Below are 21,389 nucleotides of genomic sequence, written 5' to 3'. Positions count from 1 at the left end.
ATCTTTTTTGAGATAAAGAGACCAAATCTGAACAGCATACCCCAAATGAGGTCTAACCGAATTTCTATAAAAAGGTAGAACCTTCTTAGATTTGTTTGAAATAGATCTATTGATAGTATCAAGCGTTCTAGGCTTTCTTATTTGCAATCAGTGGCATTCCTATAGGGTATACTCCATATATGCCGTATACTCTCAAACATTTTTCAGAATTATAGCACATACCCTCAATCTTCAAAACTTGTAATTTTTAATTCAGATTCTATCATCCCATTTTAAAATTTTACTAAAGCAAAAATAATATATTTATGCTAACCACGTTTTCCCACAAGTAACTTTCTTTCTTTATATTTCTTAACACTTATTAAATCAACGCATTTTGAATGCCTTGTAATCCACACACATATTGTGCATAATGGATTACTGGGAGTATACCCTCAGAAAAATTGATGGGAACATCACTGCTTGCAATGCTTTGCATTTATCATATCCCAGAGCAGAAAAAAACACAAATATGTACTGTATTTTCCTGTATATTATCCGCGGCGGCGTGTAATCCGCAGGTCCTAAAATCGGCCTGAAGAAGAAGAAAAAAACTTCGTATAATCCAGGGTGGCGTATAATCCAAGTATAATACGATGCAAAAAAATGAAGTTTTGATGTATACCATACAATTTTAGCAACTAAACTAAAAACGTGAAGAAGTAATAACTTTTGAGGTATATTCAATATTAAAAAACAAAATAATCTAAAAAATAAAGATTTCTTCTCAAAATTGTCATTATAGTACGCTAATTACTTGAAGACAAAGTTAAAGAGTCAAGAAAGGAGCAAACGGTTTAATCTTGTGCAGAAGACTTTTTTTACTGTATGTTGTTTATTTTACGTAGTCTGAATCGAGTAAGAAGAAGATACAAGCTATGTAAAATAACCAACATACAGGCAGGGTTCACGATCTCTAATGGCGAATCCAACTGGAAATATTGAGGTTCAATGCGTTAGTGTTGAGAAAAAAAAATGCACAGATAATCCGCGGAAACGTATAATCCGCACCTCATCAATTTCACACTTTTTAAAGATAATCCGCGGTTTATATACCGGAAAATACGGTAATCAAAACAGAAAATACCATCAAGCCACGCCCAATCTCTCGTCCCTGGCTTCCTAACAAGTCCATTCCAATAATCATTCCCGGGATTCTTCCTGTGCCTTTTATACAATTCCCAACTGAGAAATCCTTGCAAAGCAGGACTTGTTTCATGGACGAGGCTTCCTCCTTGAAGACCACAGAACTTTGTGGCACTTTCCAACGTCCTCGGGTGGCTGCTGTGGAAAAGGTAGCACTTGCTGTTGTAGGTAGCAGTAGTGATGGATTCTTGTTCAAATTGCGGACATTGCTCTACAGGCACAACTGCAATTGGAAACCAAGTTATAAATAATTTACATTGCGATACATAGGAAAAGATTAGTTTACAATATCAGCAACGCTGAGCAAGGCAAATTGCCAAATCCATTTACATGCTACTGTGTTTCAAAGTTACATTGCAATATTGAATTTTGTTTTTTTATAATGTTGATCCCAGAAGAAAGAGAGAAATTTAATTGATCTTCAGCACTTATGCATAAAAATAATCTGTAGTTTAAGCATAAAAATATTCTTATGTTTCAGATTGAAAATAAATAAAGAAATGAAAATAAACAAATAAATAAAACAACAGGGAAAACAAATACAAGCAGCTTTCATAAGTTGATGTTGATAACTAAAAACTTAATTGCAATCAAAGTAGATTTGTAGTTAAAAAGATTTTTGAAAAAAAAAGGGCTGAATTTCATCAACACATAATCCGGTCATCACATACAGAGTGCAGTTTTCTGGCTTAGAGTTGATAATTTTCTACTTAATATTAATTATTTGTTAGTTAATTAATAGGGGGAAGCCTCCCCCTATTTTTTTCTTTTTTGGTGGTGTGGTTCATAAAAAGTACATGCAGGCCAATGGTTTGTTGTGGGGCTTACCCCCAATTTTATTTCTAGAAGAATTTTTACTAACAAAAGTATTTTTGAAAATTTAAACTACAAATACGGTATAACCTCGATTTAACGATTGTCAAGGGACCGGAAAGAGTATCATTAAATCAAAGAGCATAGACATTTAATAGTTGAATCCGGACCAGTGAAATGTATCATTAAATTGGGGAAATCGTTAAATTGGGTGTCGTTAAATCGAAGTTATACTGTATTATCAGTTGAGAATTTGTTTTATTTTTACAAAAACATGAAGAGAGCACCCAAACAGGTAGGGGAATGTCGGGCAAAGTGAAATGGTTTAGATGACAAGGTTTTTCAAAACGAAGAAATCGAAAATTTGTTTTGAAAATTACAGTACAAAAGAAAGAACATTTTTTTTTACAATAAAACTTGCATTGAAACAGTATTTTTTATTTTTGGCAGTAAATTTGAGTTTTCAAAAAAAAAGTAGAAAATTTTCACTTTTTTTTTTTTCATGTAGCAAAGTGAAAAATGAAACATTTTTCTAATGAAACATTTTTTATTCAATTATAAAAGGTATTTTTAATACATATATTTAAAACGTATACGAAGAAAAACAAATGAGCGCGCACGTAAAAGAATGAATGAATAAGAAAACAAGTAAATGAATAAATAAATAAGTGAATTACTAAATGAAGGAATGTATGAAGAATGAATGAATAAGAAAACAAGTAAATGAATGAATAAATAAGTGAATTACTAAATGAAGGAATGTAAATGAATTAATTAATAAATGAAAATGTAAATGATTTATATAAATGATTGAGTGAGTAAATGAAATAAACTATTTCACTTTGCCCCGTATGTACTTGACTAATTATAAAATTTATTTAAAATACAAATAAGCTTGATATTAACTAAATTAATACTGCATTGAATATTAGAAGGTTTCCATAACTATTTAAAATGTTAATATGGAGGAAATGCATGCTAAAGATGTAAAGTATCTGTTTATTATACCTTGATCAGTATACACAAATGCTTCGCATATGGACAAAGAAAAAGGTGTTGGTGCTTCCACATGGACGCTCACAAATGCCCCAGAAACAGTTGATGTGCAAGGGAAAAATAAAGGTCTGCCTTCCTCTAAACAAAAGAAATTGCTGATTAAAATCTATATTTCGAAAACCTACTGAAGAATGACAACATTTGTTTAGAAGAAAAAATACCAATTCTTCCGGTGAATCTGTTACAAACAGGATTAGCACTCAGGTCTGGTCTACTGTTCCCCACTCTGACTACCACGGTTGCTGGTAGATTATTGGCTGTAAAATTCAATGGAGTTTAAGCAATAAAAACAAAGACAAATGAATGAAATAATAAATAAAAAATGTTTTGTGAGAATACAAGAATATATGGGATTACCAGATTGTGTCTTATTGAAGGATATGTTCCTCCATTTTAAGAAAAAAATTTGGGCCCTTACTAAACGAACTAAATCGTAATTAAAATATAGGCTAACAAAAGAATAACAAGCGAAAAAACAATAACGCAAAATGAGTAATAAACAATAGGGGGGAAAATGTACAAAATAAAAATTTTGTATCGAAAAAGAAAACAATTAAAAAACAACGTGGCAAGCAATGAAGTGGTTCTGTATTTGTTTATTTATAAGCGTTCTAGCCATTGAGTAGATGTCAGTCACCATGGTTGCGTTCGACAAACCTCACCGGTAAGTAACCGGCTACTAACCGCGGCGTTCTATGATTAACCGGCTACCGCACCGGTTACCATTCTGAACAGTTGATTGGTTGATTGGAGCACGTGATCATTAGCTGTCACGTGATTAACTAACCGGTCGCTACCAGTCCTGCTCGTCGAACGCACTCCATGACGTCATTTCGGAGGGACGTGCTAGTTATTTAATATGTAAATAATCCACCGTACGCAACGGCGCCGTGGCTTAGTTGGTTAAAGCGCCTGTCTAGTAAACAGGAGATCGCGAGTTCGAATCTCGCCGGTGCCTAGATGAGTTCATTTTTTTTCATTATTTGCATTCCTTTATAAAAATGAGCTCGTAAGGGGGCTGTGTTATTTATGTTCGTTAGGGAAAAAAAAAAGAAGTGACAGTGAGAAAGACTTTTTAACATTAGTTTTTAGGGTTTTAAAATTAAACTTTTACCAAAATAAAGATCCTTAAATCATTTCACAGGTAACAACTTCAAAAGCTTGAGAATTTTTTTAGTTTACAGAAAATATAGTTTTATCTCTATTTCAATATTGCATTCCTTTATAAAAATGAACTCGTAAGGGGGCTGTGTTATTTATGTTCGTTGGGGAAAAAAAAGGAGTGACAGTGAGAAAGACTTTATAACATTAGTTTTTACGGTTTTAAAATTAAACTTTTGCCAAAATAAAGATCCTTAAATCATTTCACAGATAACAACTTCAAAAGCTTGAGAATTTTTTTAGTTTACAGAAAATATAGTTTTGTTTTCTTTTCTGTGCCCTCCCCAGTCGTTGCATACGTTTTCGAAACTGATTTTTTTTTTTAAGTAAATGAATTTTTCTGTAAATTTTAGTGAATATTTATCAGTGGAATTTTTATCCTGTTTGAAGAGGAAGTAATTATTGTCATTTTGGCAACTAAAAACAAAAAACTAATTTTTAATTCAAATCAGAAGTTTTGTTTTTTTTCTTTTGATATCAAGATCCAAAATTTTCTGACGATATATTTCCATGTGGTTGAAGAGCAAAAAAAAAAAAAAAATTTATCTGAGTTATTTTTACAACGAGAATCGAAACAAACTATAAGACCGATATATATATATATATATATATATATATATATATATATATATATATATATATATATATATATATATATATATATATATATATATATATATATATATTAAAATTAAGTTTTAAAATTAAAAAAAAAATGTATGCTCTTTTGCATTAGTTGAATTTATATTCTTCGAAAGAGAATACATTTTCGTACTTCATTAAAAATAACTTTAAAAAGTCGATATTTGAAACTAGGGAGAAAAAAAAATGATAAAGAAAGTCAAATTTCTATCGTTAGCGAAATTCAAAGTTGGTGCAAAGTTTCTTGCAAATTATAAGTTAAGGTCACAAACAATAGGATCATGCAATATTTGCAGAAATATTTATTCATTATCTTATTTATCCCACTGTACTTACATAATTAAATTATTATACCAACAACAGCAAAATGATAGTAACAGCCACGAATACTGTAAATTTACACAAAAAACACAGAACATTATGCGATTTTGTTACTTTAACTCCTCTATTTTTCTTTTATGCAGATAGAAAACATAAATATTTCTTACCACAGCATGGTCTCCCAAAATCCACTCGTACCAATTGAATGATGAATGGCTCTAATAAATTAACGTACCACCAAGGTACAATCTCCACGTCAGTAGATGTGCAAGTGTCCGCTGCGAAATCACGACTCGTGCTGCCATCTACTGCTCTTTGGGGTATTCCTTTCGCAAGTATGGATGATTGCATTGCAGCTTTTCCTGCTGCAACGTTCATAACTGGAATTGAAAAGAAAGAGAGAAAAAAAAATGTATATATATATAAACAAAATAGTAGAATGTTAGAAAGAATTAGCATTGTCATGCGTATTATTAACTAAGATTTGAAAACAATAGCTTCTAGCAGCGGCAGCAAACAAAGGAAGTACAGCAGCCAGATAATACCCAGTCCCCATAACATATTTTCTCGCTTACATAGGCTGAGGGAATTTCACCTAAAATGTTAAAATTTGCATGATTGAAAAGTGCACTCTATACATGCACTCTATACATTTTTCATTTTTCTTTTTTGATTCTAACGCTTGCCACGAAAAAATAGGATGCAATCCGCTTAGTGTCGATAGATGGCAGCACCACAATTCAGCTAGTTTTGAAAGGGCGGCGGGAAGGCTACCCTGCACCAGGGAGGTTAAAAGGAAGGAGGCTCATCATCTTTGGCAGCGGGGCGAAAAAGTGACCGGATTATTCCATCGCCACTGGTGGCGCTAGTGTTCAATCTCTCGCAGTTCGCTCGCCTGATTTAAAGGGAAAGGAGATTTCGCTTGACCGACCCCGAGTATTCGACTGGGTGGATGCCGGCAGTTAGCTAGTTTGGGGCCATTGATGCGAAAAATTTGTTGGAACTCAATAATATCGCGCGGTCATCACGATGGACCTAAAATTACTTTCTTTCTTATATTTATTCTAGAATTTAGACATTAATTCTGTGTTATAGCCATTAGAATTTTTTTTTTTTTTAATTTTATGAATTTCATTAAGTTAGATTTCACGTACCATAGTTGCTTAGTTCTTTTACTCCAATTACTTTATTGTGTTACCTCGATCTTCTTTCTCCTTAGTTCTTTTACTCCAATAAGTTTATTCTGTTACTTCAATCAAACTTCTCCCCCTCCCCATAAATTTTGCGTCATATAAGCTCATTTAAAATTAAATATTTTACAGTAATATGTGCAACAATATTTAGTTTCTTTTTTTGTTTGCTTCTGCTGAAAAAGCCGTGTTTTTCCCCCTTTTTTCTGTTGGATTTATTTTTAAAAACGATAAGAAAAAAAAATCATTAATACTTTGAACATTGAAAACAAGTATGTTGTGGCCATCACAAAACTTTCTTCTATATTTTTCTTTTTTTTCTGATCCCTCCCCATGCTTGACGAGGAAGCAATATTCCCAACAAAAACAAAATTACACATGCAAAAACTTGACGACTATCCCAATGTCTGAATTATTGCAAAAGCAAAGCAAAGAGCGAAAATTGAAAGTTATTTTAAAAGCCTTGCTTGAATTAATTACAAATATTTTATTTGTTAACAAACATAAGATGGCAACAGTTAAAAATTTTAAATCATTGAGATAATATTTCCGATCATTTCCATACAATTAAAATCACGAGAAATACGCAGACGACAATCTATTACGATTTATCTTTCTTATTGCTGCATTAATAAAAATATTTTTATTCGCAAAAAAAAAAAAAAATCAACACCTCTTGGAGCGATTGGCGTCAAAATTGAACCAAAGCCTGTTTACATATGGATTCACATATATTCCAAATTTCAACCAGAACGTAGCATTACTTCTTGAGATAGGGCACTCAAAATGGAAAAAAAGAACGGGTGATTGCGCTACCCCCTTTTTAGCTGTTGACACAAAAATAAAATCAGTTCTTATACCCACTAAGGGCTACTTGCCGATAAATTTTTCTTTCATTCCTTTCATTATTTCTTGAGATACAGCAGTCACAATTGACGACAAAAAACGTTCTATAGCTCAACCCCCGTTTGAGTTATTGACACCAAAATTGAATCAGCACCTGTTCCTGTTAATACCAACATATGGACCAAATTTTGTTTGATTCCGCCAGTTACTTCCTGAGGAATAGCAAGCACGCGTAACTCGAAAAACGTCCCATTGCTCCACCCCCCTTGGAGGAATTCGCGCCAAAAACTAATGGGCACAAGTTCACATAGGGGCACATATGTGTACTAAGTTTCGTTCGATTTCATGCGGTAGTTTTTGTTGTAGAGCGGCCACAAAAAACTGGTCACACACAGACGTGACACACATACACACACACACACACACACACACACACATACACACACACACACACAGAGAGACAGACATTTTCCAAAAATGGTCGAAATGGACTCAGCACACCTCAAAACGTTCGAATCCGTCAAAATTCGAAATTCGAAAATTTGCACGAATCCAATACTTTCTTCTATATATTAGATATAGAAGAAAGTAAAAACTGCTTTTTCGTTAGTTAATAGTGAACAATTAAAAAAGAATCTTACAAGAAAGTGCTATTCAATTCAAGCGCTAATCTAGTATATTGCTTATATTTATCAAGCTAAGTTTCGTTTTCACTTACCGTAATTACTTGGTTCTTTTATTCCAATATTTCGTTCTGTTTCACCGAGTTTCTTTATCCTGCACCTCCCCCCCCTCACACACACAAATTTCGTGCGAAATTAGCTCACATAACTTAATATATTTCACTGTATTATGTGCACCAATATTTAGTTTCGTTTTTGTTTAATTAATTACTTTTGCTGAAATAACCTTTTTTTTTCTTTTTTATTTCGTTGGATTTATCTTTAAAAACGATTAGAAAAAATATTAATACTCTGTATATTGAAAAAAAAAATTGTTTATCGTTAGTTATTAGTGAACAATTACAAATAATGTTACAAGAAAGTACTATTTATTACAAGCGTTGATCTAATTTATAGCTTATATTTATCACATTGTGTTTAGTTTTCACTTACCATAGTTACTTTCTTTCTCCTCCTCCCATACATAAATTTCGTGTGATATAAGCTTACATAAAACTTTATGTATTACATTTAGTTTGGAATTGTTGCTCTGCGCTCGATTTAAGTGAAATTTGAAGAAAAAAAAAGCAAAACATAAATATTTTGATGAAAATTATATGTTAAACAGTTCAATCTGAATTTCAATTGAATTCTCTACATGAGTGCGTTCCTGAGTTTTTCTACTACAGTGGAGTTTCTATTATTCAAGTTAAGCATATGTGAATTTTAATAAATAAGAAGAAAAAGGACATGGAAATATAACTAGAAGAAAACAAAATTAGTGATTTAAATTCCAAAACTTTAGTTGTTCATTGCTACTCTCTTTCTATTTTTTTAAATGAATAACTTTAAAATCAAGTCCTCTCATTTACTCTTAAAATCAAATGCATAGTACTCAGAAAAATTACGAAAACCGGATCGTAATCTACGGGTTTTATTGGGAGAAAATGTTTCAAAAGTCAGCTAAAATCATTTTTAGTTTCATGACAAATGAGCAGAACAGCCATATCAAAAACAATATACAAAATAGAACACAAATTGCACAACACCTAACAAGAATGAATGCTCGCTAAAGTCGTAGCAGAAACACAAATTAAACACATCGAATGCAAAATATGCCAAAAACCTAGGGTGGAGTAAAGTATTATATGCTTCTCTGAACAGTTTTCATGGCGAAAGTAGTTTAATACTTCCAAATATACAGGTGATAGTTTTTAAAAACACTTGTTTACAATGCTTCGCAACGAGCGAAACGATATAAGCAGTGCGAGAGATGACACTGTAGCGGCCTCTGGCGGAAGTGGAATTTTGTTGCCAAACTGCTAACATGGAGATTCGTCTCCTTCCTTTTACTCCCTGCCCTGCACCCATGGTTATTGCTGAAAGAGAGAGAGCACATGACTAACTTTCTTTTCCACGGGTTTAAGGAGCACAAACTCATCACTCTGGTTTGTTAAAAAGATCAAACACATGACCCGTCATTTAAGGGAGTCAGGGTGGTGGGGTATTCCTCCCTGGCTAGAAGTTCATGTACGAAAATATGAGTGTTTTTCTCGAAAAATATAAGAGGGGAAGCAGGTTGTGCCATTGAAACGTTTAGAACGTATTTAAAAGGGTCTTAAGACTTTTGTTGGATGGGGGGGGGGGGGGCACTTAGGAAATCTATGTAGCATATGATGGGCAAACCCTACGTGTACCTTGACGAAACACTCCTTGCCCCCCCCCCTCCCCCTCAGCCTGAAAAACATTGAAATGATTAGCCTGAAAATATAGAAGACTTACATTTCAACTCCATCGTTAACTTAAAAAACAAGGTAAAAAGCATCAGTAGGTCGGCCATTTAAGAGATCGGAAGTTGATTTTTGCTAACCTATAAATTTCAGCAATCAATGCAAAAAAAAAAAATAAAATAAAATAAAATAATTTGAATTTTGACATCTTGAATTCAAATTATGTTTTTCGAAATCACAAGTGTGTGTATGTAGGCGTGTGTGTTTGTGTGTGGGGGGTATGTATACGCGTGTAGGCATGTGTGTTTGTGTCTGTGTGCTGGCATAAGTGTGTGGGTAGTTGTGTATATGAATGTGTGTGGGGGGGGAGGGTATGTGTATGTGTGTGTTGGCATATGTGTTTGTGTCAGTGTGCAGGCATGAATGTGTGTGCGTGCGTGCGTGTGTGTGTGTAGCTGCGTATGTATGCGCGTGTGTGTAGGACATGGATGCAACCTGGAGACGGCTTTCGCTATAGGAGCAGCATCGTGAGGACCCGGTCGACGGTGATGCTGCAGAGGGTGGCGGTGGGAAAATAAAAAGATAGGACATCAAAACAGTCAAATGAGAACAATAAGCAATCGTGAGTGCTCAAAAAAAAAAAAAAAAAAAACATTCTAAAACTTTAGGCTATACCTTTCTGATTCACTGACTTGTTTCTGAAATCAAAAACATTTTTATTTTAAAACCCAAGCTATTATTAATACGAAAAAATGCTCCAGTAGTCGCCCATATAGGAATCTAGTGCTCGGCCATGTATGAGCCCAGCAGTCGGTCGTTTCATTTTCATTACTCTTATCGGGAGTGAGTGAATAAATTTAAATAAAACTGAATGCGAAACGTACATTCTTCCCTCGCCCCGCCCCCCCCCCCCCCCCCCCCCGCGCACACAAAGGTTTCTGTATTAACTGTTTATGTTAAATTAAGGACTGAACAGAAAAGTTGATAGAATTCATGACCGATAAAGAGAGAATTATTAATCGATATTATTGACACTTGACTAGTCTTATGTTCATTTGAACGAAACTTCAAAATACAGAACATAAAATTAGAAAATAATTTCACCTCAAAACAAAGCAAGTAAAAATCCGTTTATAAAAAGGTAGCAATCAAAGTCACATCTAAAGCAAAATTTATCGTTAAAAACTAAGACACTTCGTTGTAAACGAACTCAGTAGCGTAATAACAAGGGGCTGGCAGGAGTGGCTCTCGCCAGGGGCGCAGCAGCTGGAGGCGGCATTTCAACTGATTAAAAAAAAAAATTTAAAGAGTTTTTTTGAGCAATCACGATTGCTTATTGTTCTCATTTGACTGTTTTGATGTCCTTTGATTTTATTTTCCCACCGCCACCCTCCGCAGCATCACCGTCGACCGGCTCCTCACGATGCTGCTCCTATAGCGAAAGCCGTCTCCAGGTTGCATCTATGTCCTTCCTACACACACGCGCATACATACACAACTACACACACACACGCACACATACACACACACAAACACACACATACACACAACTACCCACACATTCATGCCTGCACACAGACACAAACACTTATGCCTACACACACATACACATACCCCCGCCCCCCACACACATTCATGCACACAACTGCCCACACACTTATGCCAGCACACAGACACAAACACACATGCCTACATATACATACCCTCTACACACAAACACACATACCCTCTACACACAAACACACATACCCTCTACACACAAGCACACATACCCCCCACACAAACACACACGCCTACATACACACACTCGTGATTGCGAAAAACATAATTTGAATTCAAGATGTCAAAATTCATTTTTTTTTTTTTTTTTTTTTTTTTTTTTTTTTTTTTTTTGATCATAGAATTTGAAAAATACTTTTAAAAAAAGAAAAAAAAAAAAAAAAAAAAAAAAAAAAACTCGCAAGAAAAAGAGCTAGAGACACATACAGAACATCGGCTGAGAATTAGGCATCATTGAATTGTCAAATGAACTAATCAAAATGTTCCAAAAACAGAAGTCACTATAACCTCCGGTGACTTCCCATGTGGGTGACCCTGGGGGGGGGGGGTGCAATTTCTTTAGTTCGCCAGGGACGCTAGACCCCATAGTTACGCTACTGAGCGAACTGGAGTAAGATGAATTATGTGGGCAGGTCTGTATTTTCAAAGTTTTCCGGGGGGGGGGGGGCAAAGGCTATCAATTCAATGCATTTTATAGGAAAAAGCATCAAAATACAAGAAAAAAAATACATAATTAGGTTATGTTTTGAAAATCCAGTGAGGTCAATTGCCCCCCCCCCCCCACCCCCACTCCTTGATTGCCCAATGACGAGTCTGTATGCAGGTAAATTGAAATTGAGAAATGGGGTTTCATGAAGATAGTCTGAAAGCTTTCAACCAGAATATTAGTAAACGATGAATAAACTAAAGTGGAATGTGTAGCTATGTAAAGTCATTTTGAAGCAAACTAGCATTATTTTAAACAGGAAATAAATTTTGATTTTCTTGTGAAGAAAACCCAAGGAATAAAATGTTTGCTTGTATAAAGCAGTAACAAGAAGTGGTACTCACATTTGAAATAATAAGCCTTTATAAGGTACAGGCTTCTTGAACCTTTGACAACTTTTACAATAGATTTCATCGCTTTCCCAGAAAATTAAATACCGATTAATGACTTCATTTTCGTGACATTTCATTTGAAAGGAACTTCGACCCAGGGTTCGAAAATATCATGATATTTTCGAAAATATCGAAACTATCCGATATTTTGATATAATTCGGATATTATGATATCTATCCGATATTTTCCAATCAACACAAACTATAGTCTTTAAAATAGTAAATGCATCCTCCAAATGACTCTTTATTTCCTTAAATTATATTTACAATATGTAGACTTAAGATTAATGTTTTTTTCATTATTTAAGTCTAATATTTCATTTTACATTTCTATCAATTTTAATGGAGTTAATTTAGCATTATCTGTTTTACTCATTTTTCTTCTTTTAGCTAATTTTAGTTATATGATTCAGAAATAAATAATATGCATTTGTCGGTGGACAGTCATGAGACATTTTCTTTTTTTTTCTGAGCAATGTTTAATATTTAATTAGATACTTTTAATATGAATTAAAACTGTTATATTACTAATAATTTTATGAATATAAAATACAAGTAAAGAAGGAATATTATATTTGTTATATTAATGATGATATATTATACGTTATAAAAATATAGTACACAACTTTTTGGTTATTTTCTTTACTAATAATAAAGCTGTAAGTCTCTCTGTCTGGATGTCCGGAGGATGTCTGGATGTCTGTAGTATGTTTGGATCTCTGTGACGCACATAGCGCCTAGACCGTTCGGCCGATTTGCATGAAATTTGGCACAAAGTTAGTTTGTAGCATGGGGGTGTGCACCTCGAAGCGATTTTTCGAAAATTCGACGTGGTTCTTTTTCTATTCTAATTTTAAGAACAAAATTATCATACGATGGACGAGTAAATTACGAAATTATCATAACGTGGAACTGTAACATGAATACAAGCCAATTGGCTAGAAAATTCCCCATACATTATTTGTAAATAAATATACAGGTGAACCAAAAGCCCTTTTAATTTTTCTATTACGGGCAAAGCCGTGCGGGTACCACTAGTTAACAATAAATGAACAATATTACTATGATGAATATATATATTTTGTGAATTGAAAATACCATAGTTGAAAAAATAAATATCGATAATATCAAAATATCATGATATTTTCAAAATAAATATCGGATATATATCGTGATCTATATCGGCGACTTCGACCACTGTCACTTTTAGGTCAGCAAATTATTCAGGGTCGCAGAGAATTAACATATTCTATTTATTCATAAATTCACGCCTCATTTTGTTACACTCGAAAAAGTTTAGCGCTCATTGCTTATGCATCAGTCGCATCGAGTCTATATTTGGGTCTTTTGATTTCGCTTCACGTCGGCATATTTTGATCACAGAGAAACGAAATCTTCCATTACGATGCAATTTTGACAGCTACACCGAAGATTTTTGTTTCTGCTTGAACAGTTTTCACGACTTGGGCAGATATATATTAAATATTACGCACCGCTTCACTTTGATTTTTCTCTTTCCACCTTCGATTTTATCCTGCTGGCAGTGCGTGCTAAGTTTTAATTTATTGGTGCACATTTGCCATTTTCACATGTGATGAAAATATCACTTCTCGCGGCACTTTCAAACAGTTTATTGTGTTCCGAAGATCAAGGTCGTTCCTTTACGTCGCTTTCTTTTCTTCGATTCCAATAAAACAGTCATAAATCGAATTTTATAACGAAACGTCTTGAAACTTTTTCGACGGTCGTGAAAGGAGGGATAAAAGTTTTGTTTAGTGATATCACATGTTCTGCAAATGTTTGTGCGCATAAAAATAAACCGAAAAACATGTGCAGAAGAATGTATCCTAACCCCAGATAGTTTAAATTTGGCAAATTCCTACGTTTGGACGTTTTTCCAATCGTTCATTTTATTTTCGATTTTCGTTTCTCGAAAAATTTATCAATTTTTACTTCCTTTTACAAAAAAGCAAGTATTTTATTCGCGAAAAAATTTTCACTCAAAAATCGACCTTAATTTCCATTTTACTCACACCCGAATAAATGTTGAGGTTTTTTTTCCCGACTCGACCACACGTGGATGAGTGCCTAAGAACGTATAGACACGCGGAATATCCATAATGACGATTCCCGAGTTAATTACAACAAATTTTCTCGTGACGTATGTATGTCGCATAACTCAAGAGCGGTAGGTCCTAGAAAGTTGAAATTTGGTACGTAGACTCGTAGTGGGGTCTAGTTGTGCACCTCCCCTTTTGGTTGCATTCGAGTGTTTCTAAGGGGGTCTTTCGGCCCTTTTGGGGGGGAAATCATTGTTAATTTCGATGTCAACTCAAGTGGTGTTATAATTTGGCGGACACTTGGCGATATATCGCCAGTCTTTTGGTCGCCAAGTTTTGTCGCCAACTTGGCGGGTTTTTTTAAAATCTGTTTCAATTTGGCCACTGTTAGTGATATTTAGAGAGTAGACTATTGAATCACATTCAAATAGCCGGTAATGGGGAAATGACATTAAATTGGAGTAAAAGGAAGTCATGTGATGCACACATTAGCTCGCTTATTTTTTTTTCAAATCAAAATTTTTTTTAAAGAAAAACAATTCTCATTTTTTAAAATTATTAAATTCACAGGATCTATTATCTATAATTCTGCCGGAACCTGCACAATTTCAAACATTTTAACAATTTCAATAGCATTATACAACGTTGAATCCTCATTCATTTCAAGTGGTGACCACAGTTGACCGTTGCTCTACCTGAGGTCTTCTCTTCAAGGTCATAACATTGCAATAGTTGTGTCATGGAGAGACGGTGGATGAACTGGAAGCGAAAACAGAACACTTCATTTTGAGTGGGTAGGAAGTAGAGGTGCGACATCGATGTCGATGTTTTGGAAACATCGATGTTTTTGTTAAAACATCGATGTTTTTAACATCGATGTTTTTCTTTCGATGTTTTTCGACCATCGATGTTTAGGTTTCGATGGTTTTTCGATGTTGGTGTTTTTGCATTTTAAATAAAATTTGCTCCATTTTTCTCGCTAAGTAATTAAGTTTACTTATGGAGTTGCCAAAAAAAAAAAAAAAAATCATTTTTTTTGCACCCATTTATAAGATCAATTTTTCTGTGTAGAGGATGATTTTTGGGAAGATCACTACAAGATAGTAGAAGATTAACTAGAGAGTGAGGAAGAGGTCAAAGCTATTGGAAGAACCTGACACTGGTAGTCTGGTGCCAGAACTTGCAGTCTAATTCAAGGCTCCAATTCTTAAACTGAAGGAAAATCCTATAAGTTACTACGGTGAAAATTATAACTTTAAAAATTGAGAGCTGGTAAAAGTTGCTTTAAAGTATTTGATAATGGTGGCAACTTTTGATCCATCGGAAAGAGATGTTTCTCTGACTGGTGGGATAGTCTGCGAAAAGGGAAATGCGCTTCTGTGGGGAACTAAGTAAACAAACTTCTTTTTCTCCAAACTGTCAAAGAGTGTAGAGGAGGCATCAACACCAATATTCGGGGTTATTTATCGATTTCGCTCAACAAGTCATCCCTCTATTACTTACAATTTGTGTTTAACAATTAACTAACAGTACAACACATATTTCTTGCTCTTAAAAATAATTGTTAGAATTAATTTTGTATTTTTAAAATAATAAGCACAACTTTTTCTCATCATTCAACTGACGGTAAGTGCTATGATACATTTTTTCTTTTTTTTTATTTTATTTTATTTATTTATTTATTTATTTTATTTTTTTTTTTATTTTTTTTTTTTTGACGTAAATTTACTTTTAGTTTCATTCTGTTTGAAAATATTTCCTTATTATTATAACTTGTTTGTATTAATCGATGCTTGTCTTATATTGTCAATTTTTGTCCTACTATAATACCAAGATGTTGCGAAAATTTTCTTATTAAACTACATTCATGATTTGAGGTTCGGTATTTTCAATATATTCGTCGGGTATGTATTCTTTTGTATTACTTAAATTAGTGTAGTATTTTAAAAAATGAATGTTATACATTGATAAAAAGATTCATGTTTGTAAGCCATCGATGTTTTCTGGTCTATGTATCAATACCATCGATGTTTTAATTTCTAACATCGATGTTTTGGAACATCGGGGTTTTGCCATCGATGTCGCACCTCTAGTAGGAAGAGCGAGAATGCGAGAGGAAAAAAAAAATCACTGCTTGCGAGGTTTCGCTGATCCTACCTACTGCAAAATGAAGTGTTCTGCTTTCGCTTCCAGTTCATCCGCCAATTCTCCCTGGCAAAATAAAACATTTTGGAGGCAAAAAAAATTTTTTTTTTTTCATTGTCTCCATCCGAGTCGCAGGAGGAAACTAATTTTTTGGTCTTAAAAAATTGTCTGCCCCCCCCCCCCAAAAAAAAGCTTACGCGTGACGCGTTAAGCCAATTATCGTTTTTCTGTGTTAGGGACAACAATGGCCTACAAACTTGCTGCCAAATAACCATCAATCTATTGGCATTGAAAGATGAGCGAATGTCGAAATTGAAAAGTACTTCCACATTTTGGGGTGGAGGAAAAAAAGAAAAACATTTTGACCTTTGATGCAGAGCTCCAAGAGGCTGATTTTGGTTTCTTCACTATGTAACCCCCCCCCCCCCCCCCGCCCTTTTTTTTTTTGAAGAGGCGAATCACGGAAAGAATCTCACTGGGAAGAGTTTTTCAGAAATGAGCATTAAAGAGAATAGAAAACTTCATGTTAGAACTTTTAATGCGAGTTTTAAAAAGCAATTTCCGAAAAAACGAGAAGGCATAGATCTATACGTCATGCGAGAGTCATTAAACGGGCTTTTCATATTCCTCAAGTGGAGATCAGCTGCTATCTGCAAAACACCTCACTGTTAGAGGAGAATTTGAGAATTAAAACAGTCACTTGTTTTGATACGGATCTCATCTGACCTCCGAGGTACAAAAGAATCACGATTTCACTTGTTGGACGGTGTTACAAGCAGACTGAATGCACACACATGGCCGAGTAGGAGTTGGAAATTAATCACTTCATTAGACGTCAGGGTCGAGTGGAGTTGAAAGGACCGATTGCTGCTTTGAGTGGAGCATTTTCATACCTGGTGGGAAGGTAAATTCTTCAAGGCGAACATTGGTTATGTTCACAGATCATTAGAAGAAAGCAAGGAATTTGAATGAACAAAAAGAATTATTATTTACAGAACTAAAACTGACCTCAGGGGCACTCCAATGGGAGGTCACGAGAGGTCGCTGTGACCTCCAAAAAATTTCCTTATTCGGCAAATTTTGGCAATGATTCGGCCAAATTTGGGGACAATATTGCGGCATTGAGGTTGTTTTTCTCTTTAAAATTTTTAAAACTATTTTTCTGTGACGCCTAATGTTCGTTCTCATGTATGATATGTGTATATGTACATAAGGGTGGTTCAAAAATACATGTAAAAAAAGTTTTCCTAGATAACTGGACACCCTCAATATTTTTAGACTTACGGATAGTAATATACTGAAAGAATTTTAGTTTCTTATTTCAACTGAAAGAGGGTGCTCAATACCCTCCCCCAAACTTTATAAGTATGGGGGGGGGGTTAAAAAATACATTGAACTGTAAAAACAATGCTGCATATTATGATATACACTAATAATATGCATATACATTGCAATAAAATAATTATTTACAAATAAACAGCTGGGGAAATTAAATGTTCCTAAATTTGTGGCATTTTCTATGCTAACGGCTATTGTTAAATGAAGGGGTCATTGAGCACTGTCTTAAAATTTGAGTAAGAAGCTAAAACTTTTACAGCATAATACTATTAATAAGTTTAAAAATAAAATTGGGGGTGTCCTGGATTCTAGCTGAAAAAAAGTTTTTTTGAACCATCCTAATGTATATGCTCAAAATTTATTGTTAAGGTGAAGGCGCGAAGAACAATTTCTTTTTTTTTTTTTGAAAGACGATTCTCTCTTTATCTTCATGCAAAGTAACGATTGATGTGAGATCCTTCCTAGCAAGCAGTTTTAAAAAAGAAAATAATCATTTCACTGTTTAAATGCAATTAACAAACTCGTTGTTTTTCGTATAATAACCCTAGTAGCACAATCGGTTTGGAGATGGTTGGTCAACGGTGGAGCTTATGGTTGGTCATGGTTAACGGTGGGCAATGTCCGTTTGACGACCGTTACCCAACCAACCATTTGCCAACGAAGAGCCAACGATCTGCTACAGTGCCTAACAATTTCCCTTACGATGGCCCATCGAAAATATTCACGGTTGGCCCAACGATGCCCAGAAACAGTAAGGCCATCGTTGGCTCATCGTTCGTTGCCAACCTACTATTTCCCCGCCGGTTTCTAACCGTTGGCAACCTAACTCCTCACCGAATGTGCTAATTGGGGGTGCTCATTTCTTTACAGAATATGACTTGACAACCAAGCGTCCCCCGTGCTTTACGGTTGGACTGCTCAGGAAATTATGTTCGACTTGTAATGCTTGGCACAGGACATAATCTTGTGTCGAGAAAAAAATACATAAAATAGTTACAGTCGGACCCCGATTTAACGAACCTCTATTCAACGAATTTCGCGATTTAACGAATTTTTCCTTTTTCCGACTAAAATGGGGGCAGAAACCCCTATTTACCGAATAATGAACCCCGAAATAACGAAATGTTTTAACAGCCAAAAAAAAATATTTTTTTGTTAATTTGAATTAGGAAATATTGTTTTGTTTTCTAAATTTCCTAATCCATGTTGTCCGAAGCAGAAAAATACTTTTTTTTTTTTGGAATCAGCAATTTTTTACGGGCGAGGGCGAGGGGGCAACCAACGAATAGTAATTCTCATTCTGAAAGCGATTGTGAAACTCCCATTAAAACTGTTACTTTTTCAAATGGCCTGGAAACTTTAAAAAACATATCTTATGCAGCAGACTGCAAGAGACACTGTATTTTTTTCTCTCCATAAAGTCGAAAGAGAACTATTTCGAGTCAAGTACCAAGGAAATTGTCCTAAAATCTAGTACTCAGTAGTTTAAAATTTCAAATAAACTTAGCGTGTAATAAGTCGTGGAATGCTGAATAAAAAGTGGAAACTTTCTAATTATGGACATTTTTGCGCAGTTGCTGATTAGGGGTTTTAGATAAGGTAAGTGCATTAAAAAAAAAAATCACACCCCGATGTTACGAATAACCCCGATTTAACGTATAAAAGTTTCGGTCCCGATGAATTCGTGAAATCGGGGTCTGACTGTGTAACAAAGAATTAAAAATCATCCGGCATCCAGCCCCCAGCAGTAATTTGAATTTTGACTCATTAATTCAAATGATGTTTTTCTCAATCAGGAACTGCGGTAGAACCCTCGGAGGGGGGGGGGGGGGTTCGTCGGGTTTCTTGTTTTTACAAATGGTTCCTTTCGCAATCATAATAGCGAACAATGAAGTTTGATAATTCAAAACGTGGAAATTCAAATACAATATATGCAGTGGCGTACCAAGCATGGGTGACACCCGGGGCAGTAATATTCGGTGTCAACCCCCCACCCCCCACCCAAACGCAAAAAAAAAAAAAAATGTCCATATGAAATTCATGCAATTTTCAGTAACAACTACATTTGTATTATAACGAAATTTTAAGTGGGCTAATAAACGAAAAAAAAAGAAAAGTGGGGGGTCTGAGATTTCACCACCGGAAAATTTTCAAATTTGTAGTCTTAAAATTGCATTTTAGCTTCATATTTTCCAAAAACTTTCATTTCCACTTTAGGTGTCACCTCCCAAACGGGTGACACCCGAGGCGGATCGCCTCGCCCCGCCCCCCGTAGCGACACCACTGATATATATATATATATATATATATATATATATATATATATATATATATATATATATATATATATATATAAATGCTAGGAGCTGGGTTCTGATTTGCCTGAAAAAAAGCGTGCTAAGTCCAGAGGGTAGGATGTAAATAAAGTCGATTCCGGAGGATACGGACGTCACCGCCCAGGAAGAGGACATGATCGTGGAGGTCCGTGGTGTACCAGAGGTGTTCGCATTTTGAGCATAGAAAATAGAATCAAAGGAACTTCAACTATGGTCAAGTGAAAACAATAAACAATCGTGATTGCCAATAAAACAACGTTCATTAAAGCGCAAAAATTGCAGCAAACTGCTACTATACTGCATATGTTACCGTTAAAGAATGAAAATCCGTTATTTTATAGAATACCTTGTTATTTCATGGAATAACTGATCGTGTCCGTTAAAGTGGAAAACTCTCTTGCATTTCATGGTTTAACTAGTTATTTCATGAAATAACAATCTGCAGCCCGTTAAAGTGTAAAAAAATCTATATCATATATCTTGCACGTCAAATACATTTACTTTCCACCCGTACTGTATTTATGAACTATTCCAGGCCATAGGGAGAGAACTTGTTTAGCGTGTTGGCGCCAGTTCATTCCGGTTTTATTCTAGAAATAAAGTTCTTTGTAACTCCAAGGGTCATTTTAGTAATCCATGTTGCAACAAATGATTTTATGGAACGTTTCCATAAATACCATTTACACGCTGCATAAATTAGATAAATTGCTTCTTTTTCATTTTACTTGTCTATCATTAGTTTATTTATAGAATTTGTAGTTCTTTCATTTTAGATAACTTGTTTATTTTACACTTTAACTGTCTCTCATTGGTTAATTTGTTATAGAATATCTAGTTATTTCATAGAATAACTAGTTAAAGTGTCAAATTAATAACATATTACACACATCAACGGACACGATCAGATATTTCATGGAATAACTAGGCATTCTATAAAATAACTGCATTATATACTTTAACGGTAACACATACATTCGTTTCTGGATCACAAAGAACCATTTTTCACAACAAAAAATGTGATCTTGCAGATGAAAGAACATCCAACTTAAAAAAAAAAATAAATAAATAAAAATAAAAGTTAATTTGAATTTTGACATCTGGAATTCAAATTATGTTTTTCGCAATCACGAGTGTGTGTGTGTGTGTGTGTATGTAGGCGTGTGTGTTTGTGTCTGTGTGCAGGTATGAGTCCTAATAATTTAATAATTTGGCCACCCACTGTAATTTCTCTTTTAAATTTCTCTTT

At 34.5% G+C, this 21,389-nt stretch overlaps 1 protein-coding gene and 1 non-coding gene across 2 annotated transcripts in view; one reads left to right on the top strand and one right to left on the bottom strand.

Moving 5' to 3' along the window:
- Positions 1-21,389, bottom strand: part of LOC129227128 (uncharacterized) — a 116,017-nt gene that overhangs the window by 19,520 nt on the left and 75,108 nt on the right. The window contains exons 3-6 of the mRNA XM_054861716.1: positions 5,346-5,558; positions 3,216-3,311; positions 3,007-3,132; positions 1,127-1,408 (exon numbers count right to left, since the gene is read on the bottom strand). Coding sequence (XP_054717691.1) covers positions 1,127-1,408; positions 3,007-3,132; positions 3,216-3,311; positions 5,346-5,558 — 717 coding nt within the window. The remainder of the gene's footprint in view (positions 1-1,126; positions 1,409-3,006; positions 3,133-3,215; positions 3,312-5,345; positions 5,559-21,389) is intronic.
- Trnat-agu (transfer RNA threonine (anticodon AGU)) lies at positions 3,939-4,012 on the top strand. The gene has a single exon. It is a non-coding gene; the product is annotated as a tRNA-Thr (tRNA).

This window comes from Uloborus diversus, chromosome 1, assembly GCF_026930045.1.
Source record: "Uloborus diversus isolate 005 chromosome 1, Udiv.v.3.1, whole genome shotgun sequence".
NCBI lineage: Eukaryota > Metazoa > Arthropoda > Arachnida > Araneae > Uloboridae > Uloborus > Uloborus diversus.
This window is presented reverse-complemented; position numbering and strand designations above follow the sequence as displayed.